Below are 11,845 nucleotides of genomic sequence, written 5' to 3' on the forward strand. Positions count from 1 at the left end.
GTAGAGATGGGGTTTTGCCATGTTGGCCAGGCTGATCTTGAACTCCTGACCTCAGGTGATCCACCTGCCTTGGCCTCTCAAAGTGCTAGGATTATAGGTGTGAGCCGTTGCGCCTGGCAAGGCAGGTTAATTTTTATGCACAGACTGATTTCTACCATTCTGGGGGCATCTTTGAGAATTTGATGTGAACTGGGGATCCTCACCTCTGAAAAAGTAATGGACACACCAAAGCCTGGGTAGAACTTGGAGGGGAGAGGTGGTCCATAATTCCAGCTGAGAGGAAGGATGAGAGGTCACCTTCCCCCATTTCCCTCGTGTTTCTATGTATCCTCGGGAGGCCCCTTGCTCCCCCTCCCTAAAGGTTGAGAACCCCTGCCAGGTAGCACAGACCCCCTGGGCCATTGTTGAGGTTGGAGCCCCTCCCTTTTGTGTTTCTGTGAGGGTCGCTGGTGAGGGCTGCGGGCAGCGGTCGGCCTGGTAGTGGCCCTGAGGCCTGCTCTGGGAACCTGCCTGAGCTGCATTCTGGGCTCTTCCTGCCTCCCCGCTGTCCCCGCTGTCCCCGCTGTCCCCACTGTCCCCACTGCAGGACAGCTCTTAGGTCGTCCTGAGGTTTCAGCCTTCTTCACACTCTCCCTGCTTCTGGTCCAGAAAACGCAAGCTGCCTGTCTGGCTGCACAAGGCTAATGACGCTGCCCCAGCGTTCTCACCCTCCGTCTTGTTACCATCAGCTGCAAAAGGTCCCCCCGCCCCCCACCGTGTACACGCAGGGCACATCCACTATTGCATGAATGCTGCTGCTCTGCGCCCCTGGAATGAGATGGGAATGGGGTCAAAGTTGTGGCTATGTGTTGGAAGGTGGGCCGTAGGCAGTGTCATAAACTTGAGGACCCCCAGGACAGTTTACTAACAGACTTCCTCTTTTTGTGTGTGCCTGTAAAAGCCAGGGACTACTCAGGCAGTGGACAGTTCATGGCTGCTTCTAAGAGAACAGGCGGTCAAGAAGAGTCAGGTCCATTTGGGAAGAGAGACGTCCATGGCCTCGGCCACCAGGTGGCATCACTGACCCTTCTGGAAGTGCAGCGTGTCTGGGAAGCCACATCCGTCTATAGCTCCCGTCCCTCCCTGGCCTCCACTCTAGGGCAAGGGCCCAGCCTTTCACCAGGAGGCCTCGCGCCCTGAACCCGAGGCACCAGCTCTGCCTCCTCCCCTCACAGTCCTCCTGTGTCCTCAGCCCCGCCCAGAGGAGCACCTCATTTCTGTTGCCCATCACCGCACCTCTTAGCTCCATTGCTGAGCGGTTGGATGGGACGAACGAGGGGAACATGTAGGGCAGGACAGGCTCCTTTTGGCCTTGGCATAATAAACAGAAAACCCACACATTTTTCTTACTTTTAATATCTAAGATAAAAAAAACCCCAACCACCAAAACAACCCATTTGCATGTCGGCGACACGCCTGGTCTCGGGCTCCCTTTCCGGGGCTGTCCTCCCGGGTGGCTCCCAGGCCCCCGTCCAGGGGAAAGCCCAGCCTCAGTCAGAAGCCACCGTGGCCTCCAGTTCCGCACCAGGACAACCTGGGAGCCAGCCTTTCAGAAAGGCCACCAGGAACTGTTTTTAAAGCATGGAGCTGCACTAGGAGGAAGTTTTCCCTTGAGGCTGAGCTGAGAGTTATTTCTTGTGGAGAAATTTCATTTTATTGCCTAAAAAAAGGAAAATGAGAACATTTCACAAGGTAGACAAAGGCGGGTGAGATAAATCTTGCCCTTTCCACCCAGAAGTGGTGTGGGTAACGGGGCCCCCACGCCACCCCAGGGAGCCTCATCCCTTGCTCTGGATAAACCAAAGGGGCTTTGTTCTTTCCAGAGATCCCCCTAGGGTCTTCCTTAGACTTGGAGGGGTTTGAAAGGAAGACCGTCAGAGCTGTCTAGGAGGGCTGGCTTCTGCTGTGGTAATAAAGGAAGCACCAAATTGACACACCCCTCAGGAGCCAAGGGAGGAGAAAGTGCCCAGCAATGCTGTGTTATTTAAAACACTCCGCTTCCAGGTAGCCCTCCATCCTGCAGGAGGCACAGACATGGCACCCCTGGCAGGCCCTCTGGGAGGGCCTCACTGCTGCAGACACCTCCCTACTGGGGTCTCCGTCCTCTTTTTCTGCTGTGTTCTTCATCCTCCCTTTCCCTGTAAGGCCTTTTCACTGATTAAACTGCAGTCCTTGTAAGTGTCACGTTTCTACTTTCCAGGGGAATTTGGACACCAGTGCGAGTCTTTCTTGCCAGACATTCTTGTCTGGTTCCCGCCACGCTCCCTCAGCTCAGTTCCACTGAGATTTAAAAGTGTAGGAGATCATAGAGAAAGAAGATAGCAAGAAAGCCCGGAGACCCAGAAAAGGAGGTGCTGGGGGCAGCGTTTCCTTTGTTTTCTCTTTGGGGACAGATTAGAACAGGAGGTTAAAATGCCAGTAGCATCTGCCCAGCGCAGGCCGTAGAGCTCTGCATTATTCAGGGCGCTGGCTCCGGTGGAGGGAACTGGCTGGGACTCGGAGACAGACAGCTCAGAGGCACATAGGCTGGGCACCCAGAGCCCTGATCCTTACCTAGTCCCTTCAGGAACTTATTGACACCGCTGTGCTCTCCACTGGGGAGTGTTTCCAGATACTCTTGGGCTCGGATCTCAAACAGACCTGTTAACAAGAGAAATCCCAGTCATTTGAGTTATTGGTCTTTGTGCTTCTAAACGTGCCCATTTCCTCCCTACCAGAAAAAAGAGAAACTTTGTTTCTGAGACTAAGCTGCTCCTATAAACATGCTCTGAATCAGGTTTTATAAGGGTTTTATTGCTCTTATAGTTGCTCCACCTGTGCAATAACCGTCTTTGGAAGGCTATAAAGCCACCTCGTAGATGAAATCCTATTTTTATTCAACAAACACCTTCCAAGTGTCTACACTGTGCCAGGTGGACGGTTTTAAATATGAACCGGAGTGGCCAGGCATGATGGCTCACGCCTGTAATCCCAGCACTTTGGGAGGCCAAGGTGGGCAGATCACTTGAGATCAGGAGTTTGAGGCCAGCCTGGCTAACATGGTGAAACCCCGTTTCTACTGAAAAATACAAAAAATTAGCCAGGCATGGTGGTGCACGCTGGTAATCCCAGCTACTCGGGAGGCTGAGGCAGGAGAATCACTTGAACCCGGGAGATGGAGGTTGCAGTGAGCCAAGGTTGCGCTTTTGCACTCCAGCTTGGACAACAAGAGTGAAATTCCATCTCAAAAAAAAAAAAGAAAGAAAAGTTGAACCGGACTGTCCTGGCTCGGGAGGGGTGCCTGTGCGCTCCCATTTCCCTGCACTCTCCTGTAAGAGGGCCCTAGCCAAGTGGCTAAGTTTTCCAGGAGTCCCTCTGTGGAGGGAGGATGGCTGGATAGGCCATTCCTAGGCAGCTTCTCAGACCCCTGGGGTCTGAGCTTCAGACACTCTGTCTCATTGCTGACTGATTTTTCATGGACAGAGGGTTCTTTCCAGGATTTTTTTTTTTTTTTTTTTTTGAGAGAGAGTTTTGCTGTGTCACCCAGGCTGGAGTGTAATGGCGCCATTGTGGCTCACCACAAGCTCTGCCTCCCGGGTTCAAGCGATTCTCCTGCCTCAGCCTCCTGAGTAGCTGGGATTACAGGTGCCTGCCACCACGCCCAGCTAATTTTTGTATTTTTAGTAGAGACGGGGTTTCACCAAGTTGTCCAGGTTGGTCTCGAGCTCCTGACCTCAGGTGATCTGCCCGCCTCAGCCTCCCAAAGTGCTGGGATTACAGGAGTGCACCACAGCACCCGGCTTTTTCCAGGTAATTTTTTTTTTCTTTTCTTTTTCTTTTTTTTTCTGAGATGGAGTTTCACTCTTGTTGCCCAGGCTGGAGTGCAATGGTGCGATCTTGGCTCACTGCAACCTCCGCCTCTTGGGTTCACGCAGTTCTCCTGAGTAGCTGGGATTATAGGCACACACCACCACGCCTGGCTAATGTTTTGTATTTTTAGTAGAGACAGGGTTTCACCATGTTGGCCAAGCTGATTTTGAACTCCTGACCTCAGGTGATCCACCTGCCTTGGCCTCCCAAAGTGCTGGGATTACAGGTGTGAGCCACCACGCCCAGCTTCCAGGTAGTTTGTAAGCTTGTGTGTCTCCCACCTCTCTTACCAAGTGATCTGTAAAGAGATATTTAAATGGATCTGGTAGATCTATTAATATTTTAAAAACTCCTTCGGCAGGTGCCTCCTGTAACTCATACTCTCCAATGAGTTTTCTTTTCTTTTCTTTTCTTTTTTTTTTTTCTGAGATGGAGTCTTGCTCTCTCAACCAGGCTGGAATGGAGTGACATGATCTTGACTTGTTGCAACCTCCACCTCCCAAGCTCAAGTGATCCTCCCACCTCAGCCTCCTGAGTAGCTGGGACCACAGGCACATACCACCACACCGATCTAATTTTTTAAAATATTTTTGTAGAAAAGGAGTTGCACCGTGTTGTCCAGGCTGGTCTTGAACTCCTGACCTCGAGTGATCTGCACACCTCGGCCTCCCAAAGTGCTGGGATTATAGGCGTGAGTCACCCACTGTGCCCAGCCTGAGAATTTCATCAATTTGGAAAGCATGGGATAGAAAGAGACCTTGCCACAGATGCTGGAATGTGGTTCTGGGAGAGGCTGGCAGAGGCAACAGAGAAGCCAGGAGAGGAGGCCTTCCCACCAGCTCAATCAGGGCATAACTGCAAGCTCTCTGGGGGAGGTGGGTACAGCCCTCTCTGTGCCCCTGCTCTGTGATCTTTCTCCCTGCTCATCATCCGCCTGGATTAGGGGGAGCTCTAGCTGACTTGGCCCCAACAGAGAAGATGCCCCTAACCTTTGGCATCCTGCCGGCGCAGCTCCCGCTCCTGGATGAAGCCCCGAAACATCTGAGTCTCCATGAAGACCTCCAGGAAGTGGCGGAGACTCTTGGAGGAGACAGCTTTGCGGAAGGCCTCCCGCTGCAGGGTTCTCTCCTCGCGCTCACCCGACGTCAGGAACAACGAGTAGTGTCCCACAATCTCCACGAAGAAGCGGACAAAGGCTTCAGACACCACCTCATTCAAGGGGCTGGACTCTGAGCCTGAGTAAGGGGAGGAAAGGCCAGGAACGGTGAGGGCAGACAGGCTGGGCCAGAGCCCTTGAGACAAGCCAATTAGTAATCAAAGTACAGTAACTGCTAGTTCCCTTGATGGATACTGATTATCCAGGAGGAGGGTTACTCTAGGTTATGAAGGCATTTCTTTCCCTGCTTAATTTTTTAAATTTTAAATTGTCAAAAACAAGTTTTTATTTTTATTTTTATTTCTTGAGATGGAGTCTCACTCTGTCACCCAGGCTGGAGTGCAGTGGCGTAATCCTGACTCACCGCAACCTCTGCCTCCTGGGTTCAAGTAATTCCTCTGCCTCAGCCTCCCGAGTAGCTGGGATTATGGGTGCGCACCACCATACCCAGTTAAATTTTGTATTTTTAGTAGAGATGGGGTTTCACCATGTTGGACAAGCTGGTCTCGAACTCCTTACCTCAAGTGATCTGCCCACCTCGGCCTCCCAAAGTGCTGGGATTACAAGGTGAGCCACTGCACCCAGCCTTTTATGTTTATGTTTTGTTTTGTTTTGTTTTGTTTTGAGACAGAGTCTTGCTCTGTCGCCCAGGCTGAAGTGCAGTGGCACAATCTCAGCTCACTGCAAGCTCTGCCTCTTGGGTTCATGCCATTCTCCTGCCTCAGCCTCCTGAGTGGCTGGGACTACAAGTGTGTGCCACCACGCCCGGCTAATTTTTTTGTATTTTTAGTAGAGATGGGGTTTCACCATGTTAGCCAGGATGGTCTCGATCTACTGACCTTGTGATCCGCCTGCCTCAGCCTCCCAAAGTGCTGGGATTACAGGCGTGAGCCACTGTGCCTGGCCCCAGCCTTTTATGTTTTTTGAGATAGAGTCTTGCTCTGTCTCCCAGGCTGGAGTGCAGTGATGTGATCTCGGTCCACTGCAACCTCTGCCTCCTAGATCAAGCGATTCTCCTGCCTCGGACTCCCGAGTAGCTGGGATTACAGGTGCTTGCCACTATGGCCAGCTAATTTTTGTATTTTCAGTAGAGATGTGGTTTCACCATGTTGGCCAGGCTGGTCTCAAACTCTTGACTTCAGGTGATCCACCTTCCTCGGCCTCCCAAAGTGCTGGGATTATAGGTGTGAGCCACCACGCCTGGCCACAGTTTTTAATTTTTGATTTTTTGAGATGGGGTCTCACTCTGTCGCCCAGACTAGAGTGCAGTGGTATGGCTCACTGCAGCCTCAACCTCCTGGGCTCAAGGGATCCTCCTGCCTCAGCCTCCCGAGTAGCTGCGACCACAGGCATGTGTCACCATGCCCAGATAATTTCCACATCCCCCTTTTAAACAGGTACTTTAGGGCCAAAATGGGGGAGGTGGGAAAATCTTTCCAACAATTCATCATGGGAATGAAATACAGATAAACAGAATGAGGCCCCGGTTTCTCTCCTTATGTCTCTCTTGCCCATTTTCCTACTTGGCCCTTGCCCACTGCCCGTTTGTTCCCTGACCCTCAGAGTGGAAGGGAAAGACCCACTGGGAGGTGGCCGAACACTTACCGTGCCTGCTGTCCAGAGGCCCTTCGTCCTGCTCATGAGCCAGCTCGTTCCTCTGTTCCAGAATGTGTTCCAGGGCCACCTGAAGCTTCCGGGGCAGAATGGAGTCCTCATCATCCATCTGGAAAGCAGAGGTAGCAGGCGGGCTTATGGGCATGGTGGCTGCGTCCTGGCCGCAGGACACACTGGAGTCACTGCAGGGCAGGCCTGGCTCAGTCCCCAGTTTCATGGAAGGAATACAACTGAAAGCCAGAGGTCCGAGGTTTCCATCTTGAGCCTAACTTTTTTTTTTTTTTTTTTTGAGACAGAGTTTCACTCTTGTAGCTTAGGCCGGAGTGCAATGGCACGATCTTGGCTCACTGCAACCTCTGCCTCCCAGATTCAAGCAATTCTCCTGCCTCAGCCTCCCAAGTAGCTGGAACTACAGGCGTGTGCCACCACGCCTGGCTAATGTTTTGTATTTTTAGTAGAGACGGGGTTTCACCGTGTTAACCAGGCTGGTCTCAAACTCCTGACCTCAGGTGATCCGCCCACCTTGACCTCCCAAAGTGCTGGGATTACAGGCGTGAGCCACTGCACCCAGCCAAGCCTACTTTTTACAAGCAACAGGAGCCTCATTTTCCCCACTTGTAAAATGGATTACCAGTCAATCTATACCTTGTTGTGAAGCTAAAATGGACTACAATTACCCTGTGAAAGGGCTTGGCACTGACAGGATACTCAATAGATGATTTCCACTGCCCCATCCTGTAGGGTAGCCAGTGGATTCTGGTAACCAGGGGATTCTGGCCAGGGCAGACGGCCTGCGTGATTCAAGGCTGGCTTTGGGATCTGCATCTCAGAGCAGGAGGGTCTCGGGAAGGGCCTACCCTGTGGGCCTTGAGGAAGTGAAAGTAATAATAAAAAAACAGCATTAATGCTACTGAACTTTTCAGCAATGTGGCAACACTTGGAAGTAATCCATCAGAATGCCCAGAGAAAATTTCTGTAATTACTATAATTACTTCTTCCTAGATCTGATAGAAGTTAGGCCTCTCTGGCAAATGATAAAAAAAAAAAAAAAATACATGTGTGTTATCTTCTTTGCTAGTGAAAGTAACTGATGGTCATTATAAACATATATGAATGTACTAAAACAATTTAAAATCACTTATCATCTGTCTCCTTTCAGTTTCCCTCCCTAAGACAACACGCATTAATGTTTTAGTGGGTTTTCCTTTCAGTCCTTTTAAGGTGCACGTGCGCACGCGCGCGCACACACACACACACAAATAAACACACACACACACAAACACATATTTTTTTTCCTGTCTCCTTTTCTCTCCTTTTTTTTTTCTTCAGGAAAGGGTTTCACTCTATCTCTCAGGCTGGAGTACAGTGGCACGATATCAGCTCACTGCAGCCTTGACCTCCTAGGCTTAAATGATCCTCCTGCCTCAGCCTCTTGAGTAGCTGCTAGGACTACAGGTGCACACCAGCAGGCCTGGGTAATTTTTAAATTTTTTTGTAGACACAAGGGTCTTACCATGTTGTCTCAGGCTGGTCTTTAACTCCTGGGCTCAAGTGATCCTCCTGCCTCAGCCTCTGGAGGTGCTGGGATTATAGGTGTGAGACACCAGGCTGGGGCAAATATTCTTTAAATGCATATTGAAGCTGGGCATGGTGATGCACGCCTCCAGCTACTGAGGAGACTGAGGTGGGAAGATCACTTGAGGCCAGGAGTTTGAGACCAGCCTGGGCAACATAGTCAGACCCTATCTTTTTTTTTTTTTGGAGATGGGTTCTCACTCTGTCGCCCAGGCTGGAGTGCAGTGGCGCAATCTTGGCTCACTGCAACCTCCACCTCCCGGGTTCAAGCAATTCTCTTGTCTAAGCCTCCCAAGTAGCTGGGACTACAGGTGCCCGCCACTACGTCTGGCTAATTTTTGTATTTTTAATAGAGATGGGGTTTCACCATATTAGTCAGGCTGGTCTCAAACTCCTGACCTCAGGTGATCCACCTGTCTCAGCCTCCCAAAGTGCTGGGATTACAGGTGTGAGCCACTGCACCTAGCTATTTTGAAAAATGAAATATCTGGGTACCTATAGTTACGAGATTACAAAGATTCTTTTTCTAATTGTTAGAAAACCATTTTGTGTCAGAACACGTGGAAAGCAATCCTTTGCCCAAACCCTTCCTTTTTGCCCCTTGCCTTCTGTCTTGTCCTCAGCCCAGCCCCGTCCTCGGGTCACACAGCTCCGCCACCCTGCTCTGCAATTCCACGGAGCCTTTTCAAGGCTGGAGAGCTGAGCCCCAAACAACAAACAGGTGAAGACAAAGGGAGCCGGAGGCCGTCGCTGGCCTCACTCACCTGTCTGAGGAACCGGCTGTTGACGAGGTCAACCACAAGGACCTATGAGATGAGAGGAGAGGGACTGTCACTGTCACCAGCGCTTCTGGGGTAGGGATGGACTCGTAGCCTTCTTCCTTCTTGGCATGCAGAGAGGCAGCTGGGGCGGGACTGGGGGTGAGCCATTTGTGGTTTCCTGATATTGCCACGGTAGCCACAGATAATGAAGAGCAGGGCTGGAGAGGGTCCTTCCTGAACTGCATGCTTTCATCACTGACACCGCAGGCTGGGACACGTGTGTGCTGTGGCTGGACTCTCCGCCCGGCTCTCACACTGGCTGAGGCAGAGTTTCTCATGCTTCTCATGCTGCCTTTTAGGGTGTGGGCTACTGAGGTGGGCCAAAGACACTATAAGCCTCCCTGGTTCCCACCCTAGGGCTGCTGCCTTGTCTTTCCCCAGCTGCCCACTTCACCGTGTCATTTCTCTCCAGGGGAGAGGAGGAGAGAAACCCACCTGGAGACTCGGTTAGGCTTTGGGCTTTCACTGCTGAAGGCTTTCGGGATAAAGCACTTGCTCCCTCACTCCTCAGAGTGAGAATGAGACTTGGGCCAGGACCAAGGTGGGGTAAGTGAGGTGCCTGGGGCGCAAAGGCCACACAAGGGCTGCTACTTCTGAGAGCACGACCCTCACTCAGACCCCAGCCAAGGCCACTGGCCATGATGGAGGAGGAGCCAGGGGACTGGATGGTCACCATAACAACAGCTGGAAACACAGGAGTTCTCCCATATCCCAGAGGCCTGCCCAGGAGCGGAGGGCCACCTCTCCTTCCTTTCCGCTCACACCCTCCGGGGATGAACTGAGCCACCTGCAGGAGCACAGGGCGCCAGAGGAACGCCTGGCGGTCCTCAAGCCTGCATTGAAAGCCCTAAGGCCGGTGGGTGATGTTTAATGGGGCATTAGGACTATCCGGGCAATTAGAGGAGCAGCTTCTAGGCACCCAGACAGAACTGCAGGACACGGGGACAGGCGTTCCTCCTGGTGCTTCGGGGCTGAACAACATTATTTAAGCTTCCTTCTCTGACTGCTGGAAGTCCGCAGTCCTCAGGGTCGAAACCATTTAGAAGAAGGGGCTGGGGCTAAGTAACTCCAGAAGTGCCAAGCAGGACTTTCCCCGCTTCGACGCTAAACTGGACACCCAGAACTTGGGGATTAAAAACATTTTTAACGGATATGACAAAGGACCGGATCTTGCTAGCTCCTCAATGTGGGGGAGTGGGCGGGAGGGGAGGGGAGAGGAGAGGGCTATTCATGACTTAAGAGTTTCGACATCTGGCTAAATTGTTCGTTGCTGACCTTCTCAAGGGGTGCTCATACCAGGCATTTCATTTGGAAGGGAAAACAGTGTTTGCTGTCACTGAGGGTCTGACTGAGTCAGCCTCTGGGCAGGACACATGCCAGACAAAGCCCTGGTGGCCCCCTGCGCCCTGCTCCCCAACACTGCTGGCTCTGAGAACTGCTCCATGATGCCTGTGGGGCCAGCACCCTGCTCTGTTCTCCGCACCCTGCAGGGAGGGAGACAGGGCCGAGTGGGGGCTCACCTCTTCCAGCGGCAGCTCCCTGAGCAGGGGCAGAGAGCTGGAGAGCAGCCCGATGAGGAAGGGCGTCGGCGAGCACACGATGTCGACCATGGCGGGTGGCAGCACCGGGATGTAGGTGTGCTGCCAGCTGAAGGGGTAGATCAGCGCCACCATTGCGTGGCAGCACTTGGACAGGGTGCTGCAGCCAGGGAGAGAACAGGGAGAGAGGCCGGCTCAGCGAGGGCCCAGGAAAGCCTCCAGGGGAGAAGGCTCTCCCAGAGGCAGGATGATTAGGAAAGGACACACGTGGATGGGGCATAGCACGGGACAGTCTCAGCACAGGCCACACCAGGCACTTAGAGCCTATGCGAGAGGCTTGGAGGCACAGCTGCAGGGACGAGTTTAATGTCCTGGATAATTTTGACAAGTGTGTTTTCACATGTGAGCTACACGCCCTGCACCCTCCTGTTCTCAGCTTTTTTGTGTGAGCTATACTCTTGTAAGGTTTTTATTTATTTATTTCTATTTTTAATTATTTTTGAGACAGAGTCTCCCTCTGTTGCATAGGCTGGAGTGCAGTGGCACGATCTGGGCTCACTGCACCCTCTGCCTCCCAGGTTCCAGCAATTCTCCCATCTCAGCCTCCCGAGTAGCTGGGATTACAGGCACCCACCACCACGCCTGGCTCATTTTTGTATTTTTAGTAGTGATAGGGTTTCACCATGTTGGTCAAGCTGGACTTGAACTCCTGACTTCAAGTGATCTGCCCACCTCAGCCTCTCGAAGTGCTGGGATTACAGGTGTGAGCCACCGTGCCTGGACTCTTGTAAGGTTTTAATTTACATTCCTTTCCACCCCTACTCCCTGCCCGCTCCCCAAACAAAACAAAAACACAAAAACAGTGAAAGCCTATTTTCTCAAGAATGCTCATTCTCTTACTGAAGATCTGAAGATGCTTTCTATCGAAACACTGTAGCTTTGGCTGTGTTCTGTTCCCAACATTCTCTCAGCTGAGCATGAACACCTAGGTGCAATCCAGGAAAAGAAAGACAGAAAACTCCTTTGGTACTCACATGCCAGTGGTCAGCTCCAAATGGGTTCATGTAAATATGAAACTCATATACAGTTGAGCCTCACCCAGAATTCTGGTCAAGGATGATATGCTAGAGATGACTGAGGGCTGCCGGGCACGGTGGCTCACGCCTGTAATCCCAGTACTTTGGGAGGCCAAGGTGGGTGGATCACCTGAGGTCAGGAGTTCGAGACCAGCCTGGCTAACATGGTGAAATTCC

General features: G+C 51.9%; 1 protein-coding gene across 1 annotated transcript in view; it reads right to left on the reverse strand.

Annotated features, from left to right (window-relative positions):
* Positions 1-1,377: 1,377 nt before the first annotated feature.
* Positions 1,378-11,845, reverse strand: part of DENND2A (DENN/MADD domain containing 2A) — a 116,275-nt gene continuing 105,807 nt past the window's right edge. Inside the window, exons 14-19 of the mRNA XM_011941289.1 lie at positions 10,575-10,752; positions 8,998-9,039; positions 6,650-6,767; positions 4,878-5,123; positions 2,593-2,679; positions 1,378-1,699 (exon numbers count right to left, since the gene is read on the reverse strand). Of these exons, the coding sequence (XP_011796679.1) occupies positions 1,668-1,699; positions 2,593-2,679; positions 4,878-5,123; positions 6,650-6,767; positions 8,998-9,039; positions 10,575-10,752 (703 nt within the window). The 3' untranslated portion in view covers positions 1,378-1,667. The remainder of the gene's footprint in view (positions 1,700-2,592; positions 2,680-4,877; positions 5,124-6,649; positions 6,768-8,997; positions 9,040-10,574; positions 10,753-11,845) is intronic.

The sequence above is a fragment of the Colobus angolensis genome, unplaced genomic scaffold (genome assembly GCF_000951035.1).
Source record: "Colobus angolensis palliatus isolate OR3802 unplaced genomic scaffold, Cang.pa_1.0 Scaffold2, whole genome shotgun sequence".
NCBI lineage: Eukaryota > Metazoa > Chordata > Mammalia > Primates > Cercopithecidae > Colobus > Colobus angolensis.